Source organism: Odontesthes bonariensis, chromosome 23 (assembly GCF_027942865.1).
Source record: "Odontesthes bonariensis isolate fOdoBon6 chromosome 23, fOdoBon6.hap1, whole genome shotgun sequence".
Lineage (NCBI taxonomy): Eukaryota > Metazoa > Chordata > Actinopteri > Atheriniformes > Atherinopsidae > Odontesthes > Odontesthes bonariensis.
The window spans coordinates 1,927,012-1,945,480 of NC_134528.1; the positions used below are offsets into that span (position 1 = coordinate 1,927,012).

General features: G+C 41.0%; 1 protein-coding gene across 1 annotated transcript; it reads right to left on the reverse strand.

The window, feature by feature from the left end:
• Nucleotides 1–9,281: 9,281 nt before the first annotated feature.
• On the reverse strand, nt 9,282–18,113 carry LOC142374172 (stonustoxin subunit alpha-like). The gene is made up of 4 exons (XM_075457712.1): nt 18,039–18,113; nt 17,720–17,815; nt 11,890–13,359; nt 9,282–10,473 (listed from the first exon to the last, which is right to left on the reverse strand). Exons 2-4 carry the CDS (start codon nt 17,808–17,810, stop codon nt 9,920–9,922), a joined length of 2,115 nt encoding a protein of 704 aa, XP_075313827.1. The 5' UTR covers nt 17,811–17,815; nt 18,039–18,113; the 3' UTR covers nt 9,282–9,919.
• Nucleotides 18,114–18,469: the final 356 nt, after the last annotated feature.

Here is an 18,469-nt window from a genome sequence, read left to right on the forward strand (position 1 = left end):
AATAATAACTAGTAAAGTTAGCATTAATGCAGATACAGAACACTTCCGGTGTGTACCGGAACTGGTTTTATTTGATAAAAATGTTTAGTGGTGTGCAGTGTTTGCCTCTGGTATCGCCGTGAACTTTGTGCTCTCTTTGCCCCGTATTTACTCGAATATAGTAATTTAATGAACAGAACATTTGTTCATTCTGAGCGAGACGTTCTATCAGAAATGTGTTTAATAGTAATCCAGCTGGTATTAAAAGGTTAACCCTCATTTTGTCAACAGTTTGTATCTGTATGACAGTTATGTCTGAGTTAAGGCCATTTTGGATTGTTTTCGTGTCCCTTATAACAGTTTATCAGCCTCCGTTATCATGTTCATTCACTGCCCTCTGGTGGTCACAGTACAGAACTATAATAATAATTAATGAATTTAGCATTAATGCAGACACGGAACACTTCCGGTGTGTATCGGAACTGGTTTTATTTGATAAAGTTGTGGTTTAGTGGTTTAATTTAATTAAGACAGTTTATCAGCCTCCGTTGTTGGTATCGTGTTCATTCACTGCCACACGGTGGAACTGCAACACCGATTAGTAATCTGACGTAAATGACGAAGCAGAACACTTTTGGTTAAAATTTGATAGAATACTAAACTAAATTTTATGTGCTATACCCTCGGGCACCTTAATGTTGTTTAAAAACACTAACTATACTCTGTCTATTCCACTCACTGTCCCTGATCCAGCCCAATCATCTGTGGGAACAATCTGTTTTTCACAGGAGAATGGGAAGAGCAATAAGAGAATACGTAGGTTGTTCCAAGAAATGATCCTTTCTCATCCATTTATAACATTTTATTGGAGCCGTTATATCCCGAATATCCACTGGAAAACTGTTTGGATGATTCCCCCATAAATATTTAATTGTAAAGAAGGTGGAGGAAGTGTCATTTAAAATTCTCCATAAAATTTACCCTGCTAAGCACTATATGGTCAAATTTAAAAGAGACATAAACACTAATTGAAGTTTCTGTGATGGCCTTCCAGAAACTGTGAAGCATCTATTTTGGCTCCGCCCCTTTCACACAAAGGTTTTGGATGGAGTTTAGCAGGTTTATTAATGACCATATTTTAAGGAATTTTTCCGTATGCTGGGAAAATGTTTCCCCAGATTCCCCAGAAAGGATGCTAAATGTTTTTTTATAATAAACTTGCTAAAAAATGTTTGCCCTCTTGTGGCCACATGGTGGAACTGCAACACCGATTAGTAATTGACGTAAATGAAGAGGCAAAACACTTCCGTAAGTGCAAATGGAAATTTGCTAATAAAACGCCATATTTTCCCCATTTTATTAAAGATGTAGAACTATATTTTAAATCAATAACAGACTCTACTAATGAAAAGGCACTAAGGACAATTTCTATATGTACATCTTTGCATGATTTCATCTAACACCCCTGGTTGTTTGTTAGTTTACATAACTGTCTTTTTATATTGTTTACTTTATTGTTTCTTTCTTTCTTTCTTTCTTCTTAATCTTTGCAAAACGTGCTCGAAAACTCATGAAACTTTGCGAGCGCCACCTGCCAGTCGACGACATGAAAGAATCTAAACTTTCTATTTTTGTAATTCGCTCATTGACTCTGTAGCGCCCCATACAATATTTAAAAATGGTCCCCGCAATAGGATTAGTTTTGCGTAGTATGACAAACTTTGGTACACTCTTTCACCATGCCCAGACGCACAAAGAAGTCTCATGCCGCCAATGTCCCACATTCACAGGAAGGCGGCCATTTTGGATGGAAAGTGCGTTTTCGTGCCATTTTTGCCCGATTTCACGCCTTGCATATGATCGAACTCGTCCTACAGATTTAATTATTAATGCTATTTTAGTTATTGCTCTTTACTAGGGCCAATCCAAAAATGAATCCAAAAGTAGCGTATAGCTTTTAGCATTTAGCTTTATTTTAAATGTGCTGCCATATGAATGAAAGTGCCATAACATTTGTTGTGCAAACACACTTTTAACATCAGCATCTTTCTGTAGTTTTTATGTAGAAGCCTCGCTCCACTGTCTGTTTCCTTGAATGACTTGCTGCTATCAGTTGTGTGTTTTGCCTTTAAGTTATATTTTAGACTGGAACTACTACGCTGAGAAGACAATTCAACTCGGCTGTAAATGCAGGAGTTTTTTTTTTAAATTTATTTTGAAATACGTGCTTTTATGTTGAAACCAGTAAAACAGGAAGTAGCACCGGTTAGCTCTGTTAGCTTCACACCTGTAGCGGTGATGTTAGCTGCTAGTTTATCTTTATTTTATTCCTCCATGCTTGGTGGTGTTTGCTGTAACTGTGTGAATGTGATGCAGAGGAGAAGTGGAAGTTAAAGAATCCTAGTTCTGACCCTGGAGATTGCCTCTGGGGAATGACTCTGCCGTTGGCTGAGAAGCAGCTAAAGTGGCCAGAATTACTTTGATTATTTTTTATTTAGCGACAATGCTAACAATGCTATTTCTTTAATGATTACAACAACTAATGTCGTCTTTTACTTTGTTTACTCGAACAAAGTACAAACAAACTCGAATAAACTTCCGTCTGGAGTAAAAGTTCCGTACCCTTCTCCATGTTTGGTGGATTACTTTCTTTTCCTGTTCCACAGCAGACAGCAGCAGACTTTTACAATTTTACAAAATAAAAGCCTGTGAGCAACAGACTTTTACAAAATAAAAGCCTGTGAGCAACAGACTTTTACAGAATAAAAGCCTGTGAGCAACAGACTTTTACAAAATAAAAGCCTGTGAGCAACACAGCATTTGTTTTCACGCTGACTGTTAAACATCTGCTGTCTCAGAGGTTTAAAAAACAAACTAAATGTTCTGGGAACGTTTGATGAAGCACCTCCAAAGCTTTGATGCCTACAGAGAGCATTAGTCAAATGTTCCCTGAGACGTTCCAAAGGTTCCTCAGCGTTTCCTGGCAGTCAGCAGAGGATTTAACAACGTGACCTTCAGGGAAGCTGCTGGATTTTCAGGGCGGTATCTGTCCGTTGATGAGTTCTGGTTCCGGGTTTGTGCTGCGGGGCAGCGCTTCATGGCGTGAGTCCACAACCAGCAACAAAAGGAGCTGCTGACCTTCGTCCCGTTTTCACGCTCACATCATCTGACGTCTTGTTGAATGAGAGGATGTTACAGAAGCAAACTTCTGCTGGATATTAAGTGTTAGTCGTGTGTCTCAGCCAGCTGCGGGAGAGAACCGGCGAATGCGCCCTGATGTCTGCAGAAAGGTGCTCTGAGAGGAGGAACCTCCCACCCGAGGACCCCGGCAGGCTCGACTCGGTCACGTCAGAGCTGCTCCCAACAGCCGGTAAGTGGCACAAAAGGTTAACTCATCCTGCACCTCATGGTGAGATGGTGTAAAAACAATGAAACAGAAACTTCCTTCATGCTCCGACCGCTCGTGTCTAGGGCTGCAGCGATACACTAATCATACGATATGATACACGATATTCAGCCAACGATACGATACACGATATTCAGCCAACGATACGATTCGATATGATACACGATATTCAGCCAACGATTTGATACACGATATTCAGCCAGCGATACGATTCGATATGATACACAATATTCAGCCTACGAAACCCGATATTCAGCCAACGATAGGATTCGATACGATACACGATATTCAGCCAACAATTCAATGCGATACACGATATTCAGCCAATGATACGATTTGATACAATACACGATATTCATCCAACGATTCGATACGATACGCGATATTCAGCCAATGATTCGATACAATACATGGTATTCAGCCAATGATACGATTCAATACAATACACGATATTCAGCCAACGATACGATTCGATACGATTCAATGCGATACGATACACGATATTCAGCCAAAAATGCGATTCGATACGATTCAATGGGATTCGATACGATACACAATATTCAGCCAACGATACAATTTGATACATTTACATAATTTTCTGGGGGGAGAAGGGACAGTGTGATTTGACATGAATCGTCTCTGATGGGACCTGTGGTCCGACCTTTGAACCGGAAGAACACCGCCAGACAAACAGAAACAAACGAACATGTCACAAACGTGAGAGCTGTGCACTTTATACAAAACAGTGATAAATTAGTTCATAAAAATGCTATAATGTGACCCCCTGGCATTGTATTGTATCACCTTAATGTTCTGTGTTTTCACTTATTTTTACATCTGACTTTTCAATAAAGTTTGCTTTAAAAAAAAATTAAAAATCAATACTTTATCGGGAAACGAAATATCGACATATATCGCAGTATCGATAAAATTGCTCAGCTCTAGTCGAGTCATCCATGGTCTCACCTCCGTGGGCTGGTGGAAGGCATCCCACGGTTTGCATATTCTGACTTCAGTCTTTACGTTGTTGCTGATGTTTGTGTGTTTTCCACTGATTCCCTGCAGACATCCAGGAGGTGGAGCTTCACGGGCAGGAGGAGGAGCTTCACGGGCAGGAGGAGGAGCTTTATGTAAAAGGAGGAGGAGGAGCTTCACATGCAGGAGGAGCTTCACGTAAAGGAGGAGGAGGAGTTTCACATGCAGGAGGAGCTTCATGTTAAGGAGGAGGAGGATCTTCACGTAAAGGAGGAGGAGCTTCATGTAAAGGAGGAGGAGCTTCACATGCAGGAGGAGCTTCATGTAAAGGAGGAGAACCTGGACAAGAACCTGGATCCAGGCGGCCATTTACCACATGGAGAAGCTTCAGACTCCTCTGAGACTGAAGTCAGTGAATGTGAAGAGGAAAAGGTTCTTCCAGCTGTTTGGTGGATGCAAAAAGTTCAGATGCGAAGACGAGAGCCGAGGCAGAAGAGAAGCGATTCGTCTGTGGCCAGAGATTTACCCACCTGACCAGCCTGCAGAGACACATGAGAGTCCACATGGCCGAGCAGCCGTTCAGCTGTGACGTGTGCGGGAAACGATTCAAACAGCACATCACCCTGAAGTCTCACATAAAGCTCCATATGGGCGTCAAACCGCTCGATTGTACTCTTTGTGATAAAAGATTTACACGCTAGCGAGCTCTGAAGACGCACATGTTGGTCCACACGGGGGAGAAATCGCACGGCTGCAGCACGTGCCCCAAAAGATTTAAACACCGTTCGACTCTGCAGCGGCACGTCAAGGTCCACACGGGGGAGAGGCCGTTCGGCTGCGAGGAATGTGGCCAAAGCTTCAGCCAGCAGGCGATTCTGCAGAATCACCGCAGGGTGCACTCCGGGGAGAAGCCGTACGGCTGCAGCGTGTGTGGGAAAAGGTACAAGGACCACCAGAACCTGAAGGTGCATGCACGTGTGCATGGGGGGAGTAACCACACGGTGACAGCATGGAACCATATCAGGACAGATATTCAGTGTTACTGAGCTCCGGCTGAACTGGAAGCTGCAGGTGTTGAGGGGGCGGAGCTAAGAGCTAATTATTCCTGAATGTTTCTGTCACGCGTTGGCGTGGTGGTGACCGCCGCCTTTCAGTGCATTTCTTTCACAATGGTGGGGGCATCAAGAGAGTCTAAATATGGGACATCCTGGTGGCTGAAATAAAGACTCGTCTTTACTGTCGCATACACTTTTTTCATTGTTATCTTCAATGTTTCCATCCTGTTTATTTCATTAAAACCACAGATGGATTACACTGCAGCTGATGTTGTAAACACTATTTTTAATGTCAGTGTTAATGATGTTAACATCAATAAATTTCCCTGCTTATTCTCTGAAAACCTAATTGTGATGTTTCACCACATCGTTCGTCATGTGATTCACCAACGGGCAGAAATAAAACTCCAGCAGGAAGCCAACTGAGCACACGTTGTCCTTACAGGCTGATCCACCCGTTAACAGTCCTGCTTCTCAGAGGATCCAAACCTGTTTCTGTGCATTTTCCACTGCTCATGATCTCGCTTTTAAAAGAAGATTTAAAACGGCAGAAGCACAGAAAGAGGCGCTCTCAGTTGTGATCAAACAACAAAAGGTTTGGTTTGTTTCTGGTGGGGAAAGATTTATTACTTGGTTTGTACTTTCAGAAAAATTACATATATATGTGTGCGTATATGTATATATATATATATATATATATATATACATATGCGCATCGGGGCTCTAAATGAACTTTTTTGATCACCAGCCAATGTGGCTAGTAAGTTCCTCATCATCATAATAATAATCATAATAGCAGCTTAACTATGGGATGGCTCAGGTGGTCCTGAAACATCCCACAGTTAAGCTGCTATAGGCCCAGACTGGGGGGTCTCATCTGTCACACCTCTCCTCACTTTACTCTCTTTTTCCCCCGTTTAATTTCTCAGATGATATTTTGTACATGTGACATTATTGTGGTCATTAACTCGTGTTTCCCCGTTCCAACAGGTATCCTTTGAATGGTGTTACAGTGTTTGTTGTCCCTTCTTTTCTGTCCTCTCAAACCCCAGCTGGTGGAGGCGGATGGCCACCCTTCCTGGTTCTGGTTCTCATGGCACACTCAGGACGGGAGATTGGTCTGAAGACAAGTTTTGGTGCGATCTGTTGGTTTCCTTAGCTAGGAAATTTTTTTGAATTGGCTCTATATGAATGAATTGGATTATTTTGAAAATAATTGTGATTACAATGAATCAAACTCCAATTTTTCTTGAATCGGACTTTATTATTTAAGTGCCTTGAGATGACATTTGTTGTTATTTGGCGCTATATAAATGAACTGAATTGAATTGAAAATGAATCTGTCTATTTTTGGAGTTCATAATTAGCACAGAATGCATTATACACTCGATTATGAAGGGATCACAAATGAGCTTTTTATAGATGCAGAAACAACATCTATTTCTGTGTTCTCACTTCTAAAATCTAATGTTTCAGTTTAAAAAAGACGCAATTTATGATGATTTCATCTAATCGAGCAGCCTCTGTCTCTCTGTGTGATGACGAGCCCAGAACTACACACAGGGAACACAAGAGGTTATCTGAGAGTCCCATGTTCAGCTGCAGAGAACAAACGCATCCGAGAGGAAAATGTGCAGGATCAACATCAGCCTCTCAAGCCAATAATGTGGACAACTTGAAGAAACATATGGTTCCAGCAGCTATATAATACATATTTGTCAGAGTGCCTTTCACTCACGGTCACACCACCCTGAACACGCCAGATAAACAGGGTCGGTCCTGGTTAGTACTTGAATGGGAGACCGCCTGGGAATACCAGGTGCTGTAAGCTGTTTCAACCTGCAGAGGGCGCTGCTGCTCAATCAGTCCGAAACTTTTTAACAATCTGTTTGCTTTTCATTTAACAGTAAATGAGAACAATTTCCTCTTTTATACTGGGTACTCACTAATTCAACACCTGGGGACTCTTTCAGCGCAGATTTGCCTCAGCAGCCTTTGAAAGTCTAATTTGAATGCTTCAACGTGCACCTTGCTGTGCACGTTTTGGGCAGAACGCACCAAACATACAGGTCAGCAGCAGGTTCAGATTCAATTCATCAAATATTCTTTATTCTTCTCATTTATTTATAATTATTAGCACAGTTACACCCAAAAAGAATCGTTTTTTCTCAGTAATTGAAATAGGCTGTGACTTTTAAAGAGAATAACAGATAATAGAATTTCAATTTTGACTTAGTTCTGATTCCACGATTGATGTAAAACTGAAATGTTTCTCTCCTTAAGCGGGTTCCTAACTTAGTAAAATGACTTGTAACTGCTGAGCTGGCTGCCATGATTATCTAAATGCTCAGGAAAGGAGCTTCAGTGCTTCCTCTGCTGTCTGTTGGAGTCAAACACAGTGGACCACATCTGTTTGAAGCTGTTACTAAGAGCGGTGCTCGGTTAAAGGATAAGACCAGTTTTTTGACATTGGGCCCTTGATTTCACATTATAACATGATGTTCTACTCACCCCTGCTTGTTGTTGAACATTTGGAGCTGTTCCGAAGATATTCGCGAGGCGTCTGGCTGCTCTCTTGAGATATTCGGCCATGAAACGGTTTCCTATGGGCAAGCTTATACAGGCACAAACTATGCTGTTTATAATTTATTAATTACTCTACACTAGCACTGATAACGTGGAGGTGCGTCGCTTACTTAAAAAAGTCCGGGTTACTAATTTTGAATTTTAGCCGAATGAATAAATAGGCAGCAGGTCTGTGGGCTGTCTGTGGCAGTAGCACGACGAGGACGTCAGTAACACCCACTTTACGACAAAAAAAATCAAAATTAGTAACCCGGATTTTTTTAAGTAAGCGACGCACCTCCACGTTATCAGTGCTAGTGTAGAGTAATTAATAAATTATAAACAGCGTAGTTTGTGCCTGTATAAGCTTGCCCATAGGAAACCGTTTCATGGCCGAATATCTCAAGAGAGCAGCCAGACGCCTCGCGAATATCTTCGGAACAGCTCCAAATGACCAACAACAAGCAGGGGTGAGTAGAACATCATGTTATAATGTGAAATCTAGGGCCCAATGTAAAAAAAACGCTCTTATCCTTTAATGGTTTTTTATGATCTCAGAGCCAGCTGTCGGTCGTATCAAGCACACAGGGAAAAAGTTCAATGTACCTCAGGCAGCTCAGCAGATGCAGGATCAGCACCTTATCAACACTGACCCATACAAGGAGAAAGTAGTCGTAGTATTGGTACTTGTACTGGTACGAGTCTACTTCAGCACTGGAATAACTTTGTCCTGTGACCCTCTGAGATGAACAGGAACCCAGAAATGCTGCTAACTCAGTCATTAAGCTGTTGTTTCATCAGAGAAACACGACCATGAAGCCTCCCTCGTTGCTCTCGGTGCTGCTGTTTGCCACTGAGCTCCTCAGCCTGGGACGTCTGCTTCCTTCCGAGGCTTCAGAAAGCAGCACATTAACCAGGATGGGAAACGGACGAATGCCATTGTCTTATAAAACCCAGGAAAATTCATCTTAATGATGATTGTAAGAAAAAAAACACCTTTGTCTTTGACAAAATTGGGAATGTTGAAAAAGTTTGTAAAGAAGAGAATAAAGTTAAAGATAACTTTACAAAAGCAAAGGAACAGTTTCAAGCTTTCTTTGTCCACTGAAAGATTCACAAGAGGACGGATGTGTGGAGACAATAAAAAATGTAGTTGGCTGATCCAAAATGCTGCAGTCAGAGTTGTGATGAGGACATTTTCCCATTTAATTGAGAAAAATAATCATTTTGTTAGTGTTATATGAACATATCTGTTGCCTTATGAAAAATCAATGAGAGAAAAACACATTGTGTGACTTTGCCATAACTTTAATCAATAATCATCATCATTAACATTCAAATTACACATGTTCCATGATTTTTGATTAATTAGCCTTAAAATATCCCCAAAAAAATCTGTCAACTTTGTGACTTTATGATTATGACCAACAATCATTGGGCAGATGAATCAACCCCAAAATTTGAAATATGAATTTAATTAGGTTATCAATCAACAGACAAACAGTTATGAAAAGACAAAATATCAAACATTTTTCAACTGTAATGATGAAAAAAAGATGAATGAGGCCGTGAATAATCAAAGATCTGTTCAAACGTAAAAGAGAGGGAAGTTAAAAGAAAGAATTGACTGATTAAAGCTAATTAAAGAACAACTTTTCAATGTTCTGTTGTTATATTTTCTGGGGTTACAAACTAATTCAGGCTAAATGTTGTAGATCTGATTACTTTCAATCAGCAAATCCTCAAAAACTTCTTTAATACCAGACATTTCCTGAGTTTTTTTTATCAATTTAAATGTGATCAAATGTGATTAGATATGACTAAATATGATTATATGTGATCATATGTGATTATATGTGATCAAATGTGACTCCTTGAGAATATAATTTTTCTTTTCAGCTGAACTCATTCTGAACTGCATCGTGTGGTGGCTCCATGTTTAAAAGCACAGAAACGCATAACTTTTTGAAAGGACCTTGAAACATGGGTAAACAGGCTCAGAGAACTCATCATGGAAGGTGTGAATGTGGCTCAGTTTGTCACCTGTCACTTTGTAGAAGGACAGAGAGCCTGCAGCATGGTCTAAATACACTCCCAGTCTGACACACCCAGTAGGGTAAGCAGGGATATATTTGGTCTGTAAATTATTTACGTCATGCTCTGCATAAAATGTTGGGCTTGGATTCCACTTGTGACCAAGTGACCAGGACATGGCAGTCCACCCAATCCCACTAAACTTTAAATCTCTAATCCTTGATAATCCTCCGTAGCAAACAGCTACACCAGTATCTGCATCTTCCTCAGTGCTCAGCTCCACCTCCCAGTAATGGCGCCCAGTCAGTGCTTCTCTGCAAAGAACCTGAGGGAGTGGATCAAACCTCTGAGGGAGGTCGGGATACGACTGCTTCTCTCCATGCGTCACCTTCTTGTTTCCATCAGACAGAATGAGTTCAGGGTATGCTGTGTCAAGATCCAGGGTGAGATCGCAGGCATCTGATGGAAAGAACAGGACCAGATCATTACTAGAGTTAACAATCCATTCACTGCCTTTTGCATTAACTCATACATCTAACTGGTAGCTACTCATTCAGCCATAAGTGAAAGAATTGAATCATATCATTTCTGCATGTTTATATCAGCAAGATGTAAACTGATTGTTTCAGTAAAAGCCAAGTCAACACAAGGTGGCAGGAGCATACCTTCCAATCTACCTCTGAGCAGAAAAGAAAAAGATTCATCAACTCAAGTTCATTTGAGCATGTTTGGAGCCAAAGCAGCAGACGGTTCAGTAAGTTACCAGCCTCTCCAAAAGATGATGCAATGAGACGCTAGAAGAATTCTTTTTGATGGGTGCCAATCTACTGCCCGCCCTATCAACAAAGCCCTTAGTTCAGTTAAAGTTGAGAGTCTCCTGTCACATATGAACTTTGAATAAGGTCTCTGTGATGTCGTATGGCTGAGTTATGAGGGCTGCAAAGTGCCCTCGTTAAGTGCTTTTCAATGCATTTTCCCATTGCATTGTGGGTATTTTCAAACTTTCCCTCACTATCAGTTTAAAGGAGAAAAGCAGATCAGATTTATAACATGAAGCTGTTATAACAGGGCAGCCATCTTGGCTCTGCCCTCATAAGCAGTCTTAGAACAGAGCAGGCTAACAAGGCGTTGCCCCGGTAACAGGAGCAGGTGTCTGTGTCACTGACATGTACGCTCACTATGGCTTCTTAAACTTGCACTATAATTTTGACTACACTCGACTGTCTCGAACAAACGGTCGCTGTTCGAAAAGTAAAAGTCGTATCCGAATAATTCTTGAACCGTCAGCGCCCCAAGAGACGGCCAAAGCCAGTGGTGTAATTTTCATTCAGCTACTACGTGTGGCTCGTTTTTTGTGACTCTGTGTGAAAGAGGACAAAAATAGGGCATTTTGGCACTAGTTGAGTGCCAAAATGCCCTCGTTAAGTGCTTTTCTATGCATTTTCCCATCCACAATTTTCCCACTTTTTCCCATTTTGCCGGAATACCTTTCGACTAATGAGAGCCAAACATAATAGCACACCAATATAGGTCGTTGCATACGCAGCGGTGTGCTTTTTTATGCCGGTCGGACCATCGCTGCTAGACTAGTAGCGCGCCGAACTTTGGGGCGGAAACAGGAGAATAATAAGAGTCTGGCAACAGATTAGTATGTGTGTCTAATGCCTTCGGCATAATTACTGCCCAGGCAGAATGAATAGTTGCCCCTTATTGAGAAATATGTTCACAACTTTTTTCTCCAAGTAGCTCAAAAGAAAAGTCTGCTTTTACAGTTTAAGAACAGAATCTTCCTAAGGAAAGCCTAACTGGACCCTGAGAGCAGCTAAATTTATGAAACAGGTTTGTGTGAACAGTGAAAAATTAAGAATGACTTACACCACAGCAGATCTATTCTGTCTTCTACTTTTTCCACCTCAGAGATATCAGACTTTGAGAAGTCCTCAGTGAGCAGGACAGCATTCCTGTAGTGGTAGATGCTTGCTTCTTTGTGGTTCTCATTGGTAACGGCTGCTATGAGGACTCTGTATCTGCTGTTGCTCTTCAGAACTCTGGCAACGTGACCAAACTGTCTGGCTTTTTCTCTCATTGTTGTTATCACTTCTCCTGAGAAGTACCAGGCGTCCTGGGTGGATAGACTGAGATCCTCAGCACCTTTTAAGTCCACTGAATCCAGGCAGTCGGACATTTTCTGAAGATAAGGGTCAGTAGTTTCCAGAGAGGTGAAAACAAAGCAAAGAACATCATCTGCCTCAGGATTTAGAACCTCTCTGTCCAACTCTGACTGGTTTTGGACTATCTTTGCTCCCTCCATCATGTCTACACAGGACCTGACGACGTTAACTTCTCTCTCCATGTCATTCATCCACTTCTTCAGTTCCTCAGGATTGAACGGAGTCTTCTCTCTGTTATCAAAGAAGGATTCCAACACCTTCTCGTCTTGCTTGCCGGCCCTCATCAACGGAAGATTCTTCTTCATCCTCTCTAGGACTGCAGCTGTGTAAATATTACACAGTTTCTGGAAACTGGTCAGCTTGTCACGAATCTTTGGGAAATTGTTGTTGTGCTCCAGGCAATCATTACATCTCATTTTCAGATTCTGAAAATCTTCCAGAACATCTTGGGCCTTTCTTCCAAGCCCAGAGCTGATCCCAAGCTCCACACCAGCAGCTGATGGATCTAAATGCTTCAGGGGCATCATCCAGACCTTCAGTGGAACACCATTTTCTCCGTTTTCTCCCAGGAGTTTTGGAAGTTGTGTGTATGTCTTCACTGCATCTTCAAATGTTGCAGGGTTGCTTTGGAGGATGAAGTCTCCGTAGAACTTGCAGGTGAATTTGTTAGTCAGAGCTTTTTCCTCATCACTCAGCTTGATGTCAACTTTACCGTCAACATTAAATGAGGGGATCTTCTTTATCACAGCTTGCATGCTGCCCTCGATCTTCTGAACATCGCCAGCTTCTACCTTCTCACTGTCAAACACAAAAAAGGCATTTGCCCCATAAAGGATGCCAGTGACTACGTGTGTGGCCGAACTCTTCACAGCATCTTTTACTTCCTGGGTGCTCTTTGTTTCAAGAGGAATCAGCTGTTTGAATACGGTGGAAGCTTTGTATTGACACGTCACTCGACTGTGGTTGTGGGATTTCTTCATATCTTTCAGATACTTTGCAGATCCTTCAACTTCAATCAGTCCACATAGAAAACTGGCTTTCAGGGAGGCATCAACATCCAGCAGAGAGGACTTCTCTTCAAAGGAGTCAGATGTAGCGATTTCAAACTGACTGCTGTGCTGATTGGTCTGTACAATCTTCTCTTGTAGAGTTTTCTCATCCCACAATGTGACACCTTTAAAACAGCATATCAACTCATTTGTTAAAAGGAAGACAACACAGCCTCAAAAAACATTGTTGTACCCATTTAATCTCAGTGTTTTCTATTAAACTTTTATGCACTCACTGCACTGAACATTCAGTGTGTTTGCAGAAATGTGGGTGGATTAAAAACTGAAACTGTGCTTAACTGCCGGTTGTTAACGAACGAGAGCTCTGAGCCATAACGGTAAAATAGTGTTGATTTACCTTCTTCATGACCTTCTTTTACAAAGTTTTGTGGTGCACATAGTTTGAGGATACATTCAGTCCGAGCAGGAAGCGCTCTTAGAGCTAAGCTATTCTGCTTTCTTGTTTGGATTCTTGGTGTTTTGAGCCACTGGTTTAAATTTACAATTTATTCTTTTGCATTTGTCTTTTTGTTGATAGTTACTCTGTGTTTTTGGTGTTTTACGTTTCTGATCTTTTCTATGGTTGAATTAGTTCTTAGTTCTTTGTTTTACTCGTCTGTGTGCTTGGCCGGTTGTTTCTTTGGTTGCTCTCTGTTCTATGTTCTTCGTTGGTGTTTTGCTTGAACCTATACTATACTCCCTGTTATTCCCAGTTCTACTGTTTTGCTTATCAGCTACACTTCCACAGAGTCTCCAGCTGTAACCACTTCCTCTTTAGTTTGACCCAGTACATATACTCCTGTGTTCAGCTCAGTCTTTCTCAGATCCTCGTCGTTGCCGCCCCCTGATCATCTGTCTTCAACTAAGAGGACCCTGAGGCCTACTAAACAGCCAGGTGGGACCTATGCAAGTCATTGCATTCTGTTTTTATGATTTACTGTGAATAAAATGTCATTTTAAATTAAGTGAAACATGAACTGTTGTTAATTTGACTTGCTGCAGTTCTGTAACTGTATCCTAACATGACTTTGCATCAGTCAAACCTCAGTGAACCCACTTCCACAACACTTGCAGCAGAGTTTTGTAGAAAACGTGTGACGGGTCACTTTGTGGAATTATACGGGCATGTTCAGTCATTCAGTGTCATGAACCTGCTTCTTTGATTGAACCAGCTGCTAACTTCAGGAGCCATCAGCAGATTCTGGTGCTTTCCTGCAACTCACACTTCTGCATTCACAGGATCTCAGCAGAAGATTTTACATGTCATCAAAAATTTATCAAATAAATCTAATGTCTCTTTGGTCGGCGCAAAAATGACAGCTGGAACACCAACACTGCCTTACTGCATGCAGAAAATGAGCCTGTTCTGGATGTATGAGAACATTTATTCAAACTTGCATGAACCTCAACAGGTTTAACAGAGCTTTAGGCTATCTAAGCAAGTAAAAACCCTTTTGAGGTTTGAGGTTTTGAATTCCTCCTCCTCCTCCTCCAACACTCTGCTCCTCATTCTGTTACAGCAGCATGAAAAAACAACACAATTTACTCTCTGCATGCATTCCAGCTTCTATAACCTTTTCAGCCTTTAAAAATATCACAAGGAAGTTTTCCTGTTTCAATTTCCTAATGCCTAAGATATATGGGGGAAATTCTGTGTCAAAAAAATTAATATAAATATGAACAAATTTATAAATGTATATATAATTAATATAAATATAAAAATGTGATCGAGATATATGTGAGTAAAAATGAATATAAATATGAACGAATTTATAAATGTATATATAATTAATATAAATATAAAAATGTGACACACAAATAAATGTATATATGTATATAAATATACATACATTTGTAAATATATTTTCGAGATTTTAAAATAAATATGCTTGACTTTGTGTGTGCAGTCTGGCAGTCTGCATTTGTGGATCCATTTTTTGCTCTCGTGTCCATGGCGTAATTTTGACACACTCCTACTGTGCTGCACGATGCACAAACAAATGCATGCCGATTTGAATGTGAACAGCGGCACAGCCCACTATTCACGGAGTCTCCACCAGATGGCAGTGTGCACTTTTCCTAAATCCCTTTTGCTAGGCAGAATGAAAGGTAAAATGTATTAAACTTATTAGTCCAGGGTATTCTTCATTAAGACTGGTCTGGAGCTAGCATTGACGTAGATAGAATAAGAGTAGATAGAATATTTGATAGATTCCGATTCAGGTTCTAGGTCAGTGGGAGAAAGCATTCTGACAACAGAATAGCTATTGATGCTAGCGGAGCTGCTATGACTAGCGTCATTGATCATATGTTCTGAACATTTAGATAACAAATATAACACAATGAACATCAGCTGCACTATGTTATAAGCTGCAGGTTTCAAAGCATGAGAAAAAAAATCGCGGGGTATACATTACATTACATTTTACCTTTTATTCTGCCTAGCCAAAGGGATTTAGGAAAAGTTATAAATGATTGAACTACTAGTCATACCCATCCAGTTTTTCCACTTGTCGACTCCATATTGATCGTCCAAAGCCTCCGTCTTGGACTGCTTGGCACTACCATTGCCCTGTGCCTTGCACACTGCCATCTGGTGGAGACTCCGTGAATAGTGGGCTGTGCCGCTGTTCACATTCAAATCGGCATGCATTTGTTTGTGCATCGTGCAGCACAGTAGGAGTGTGTCAAAATTACGCCATGGACACGAGAGCAAAAAATGGATCCACAAATGCAGACTGCCAGACTGCACACACAAAGTCAAGCATATTTATTTTAAAATCTCGAAAATATATTTACAACTGTATGTATAGTTATATACATATATACATTTATTTGTGTGTCACATTTTTTTATTAATATTAATTATATATACATTTATAAATTCGTTCATATTTATATTCATTTTACTCACATATATCTCGATCACATTTTTATATTTATATTAGTTATATATACATTTATAATTTCGTTCATATTTATATAAATTTTTTTGACACAAAATTTCCCCCATAAAGATAGTTTAGTAAATTGGGTATAAAAGGCAGAATAGGATATCGGCGCGAAATGCAAACATTGTGCATTTTGTTAAGACATTACAGGCCTATAGGTGGGCGTCGACACAACAGAAAACAAATCTCTCACCTCCCTCCACTTCATTCTCAGTACTACTTGCTGCTTCTGACTCTGTGAGGATTTTCTTATGTCCATGAACACGATGACGGCAATCCATCAGTGTGTAATGGTTCATATATTCTACTACGCTTCGATTGGCACAATGTGTGGGCTGCTATCTGCTGATAAAAGACTTGAGGGCCGCAGGATCTTGCCTTCCAACTCATGTCACCAGACACTTTTTACCGGGGCACGTGCCCCTGCAAACATGCGTTGTGCCCCAGTAAAAAAAAACAAATACATCCTTCAGACTACGCTACGACTGATGTGCCAAGGAAGGATAACATAGGCACGATTTTCCCCATTTCAACCACGTAGCCTACTTTAGCCGATGCTGCACAGGCCTACCAAAGAGGGAAGTGAAGAGGTTGTATTCGCATGACCATCATCGTGGTCATGGACATCAGGAAATTCTTACAGAGGAGAGTCAGAAGCAGCAAGGAGAACTGAGAATGAAATGGAGGGAAGTGAGAGATTTGTTTTCTCTGTTGTGTCGACGCCCATGCCCACCTACAGGCCACTGTAATTTTCTACGCCATAATGTTTGCATTTAGGCTTAAACAGCGTCTGGTTCCACGGCAGATGAAAAGCACGAGACAATATCCTATTCTGCCTATTAAAGCCTATTTACTAAACTATCTTAGGCAATAGGAAATTGAAACAGGAAAACTTCCTTGTGATATTTTTAAAGACTGAAAAGGTTATAGAAGCTGGAATGCATGCAGAGTGTAAATCATGTTGTTTTTTCATGCTGCTGTAACAGAATTGGAGGAGGACAGGGAATTGAAAAGCTAAATGGTTGAACTCAAAAGGGTTTTTATTTGCCTCGACAGCCTATAGCTTTGTTAAACCTGTTGAGGTTTGTTCAAATTTGAATAAATGTTCTTATACATCCAGTAATGGCACATTTTCTGTATACAGTAAGGCACTGTTGGTGGTGGTGTTCTGGCTGGGGGCCTGGGCCCCTGTACAGCTGTATGCCCAGCAACGTCCCTGGTAAAGACGCACCCAATGTCTGCTAATACAACCTCCTCACTTCACTCTTTGGTAGACCTGTGCAGAGAGTAGGTTACATGGTTGAAATAGGAAAAATCGTGCCTATGTTATCCTTCCTTGGCACATCAGTCGTAGCGCAGTTTGAAGGATGTATTTGGGAATTTTTACAGGGGCGCAACGCATGTTTGCAGGGGCACGTGCCCCGGTAAAAAGTGTCTGGTGACGTGTCTGACTTTGGCAAGGAAAGAGGAATGTGTCTTGTAGGAGTAAATGTAATATATTGTAGGCCTACCATGATTATAAACCTCATCTTACCTGGGATAAGTTGTTCCTTCTGAGCATCGGAGAGCATCCCAATGGTAAAAGGTCGACCCAGCGCAGCCACTTCCATCATCCCTGAAGCCATGTCTCCTACAGAAAGGAAAACATCTGATTGCACGAGTTTGATGATTACCATTCAGCATGCGGTGTTTCTCATTTCATATTAAGAACAGAAATAAAAAAAAAATGAAGCATGTTCAAGATGAGCGAGGTCTTTACTGAACCAGCCTTCAGAGTCTGGGATATAACGCAGTCTGGTGCAGTCCAACCCGGTTACCCTGATTTTAATATTGTTATATTAAGTCACACTTACTTTCTTTCTTCCCTGTTAGTGCTGGCCTTGAAGAGTCGTGTTGCCCAGACGTCTCAGCTTCAGCTGGAGCTTTGTTCAACTTCAGCCCGCTTATGTTACGGTCCTTAAATAACCCCGAGCTTCTTCCACTCCTCTTCCTCTTTTAATTTTCTAAGAACTTTAACATCTTAAACCAAATGAAGAAGAGCAAACTGCACACCAACAGAACATTCTTCCACATCACATGTTTTACGGGATTTGTTTTTGCTGAGCAGGGGAATTTCTAAGAATATTCTGGTTCCGCCTCAAGATTCTCTGAATCTGTATGAAGTTATCTGCTGATGATGGAATTATCAAAGGGACATTTTTCTAAAATTGCTCCACAGTTTTCTGCAGATTTCTAAGCCAGTCTTTATTTGTGAGACTCTGCCTCTCTAAGGTGACCTCTCTTT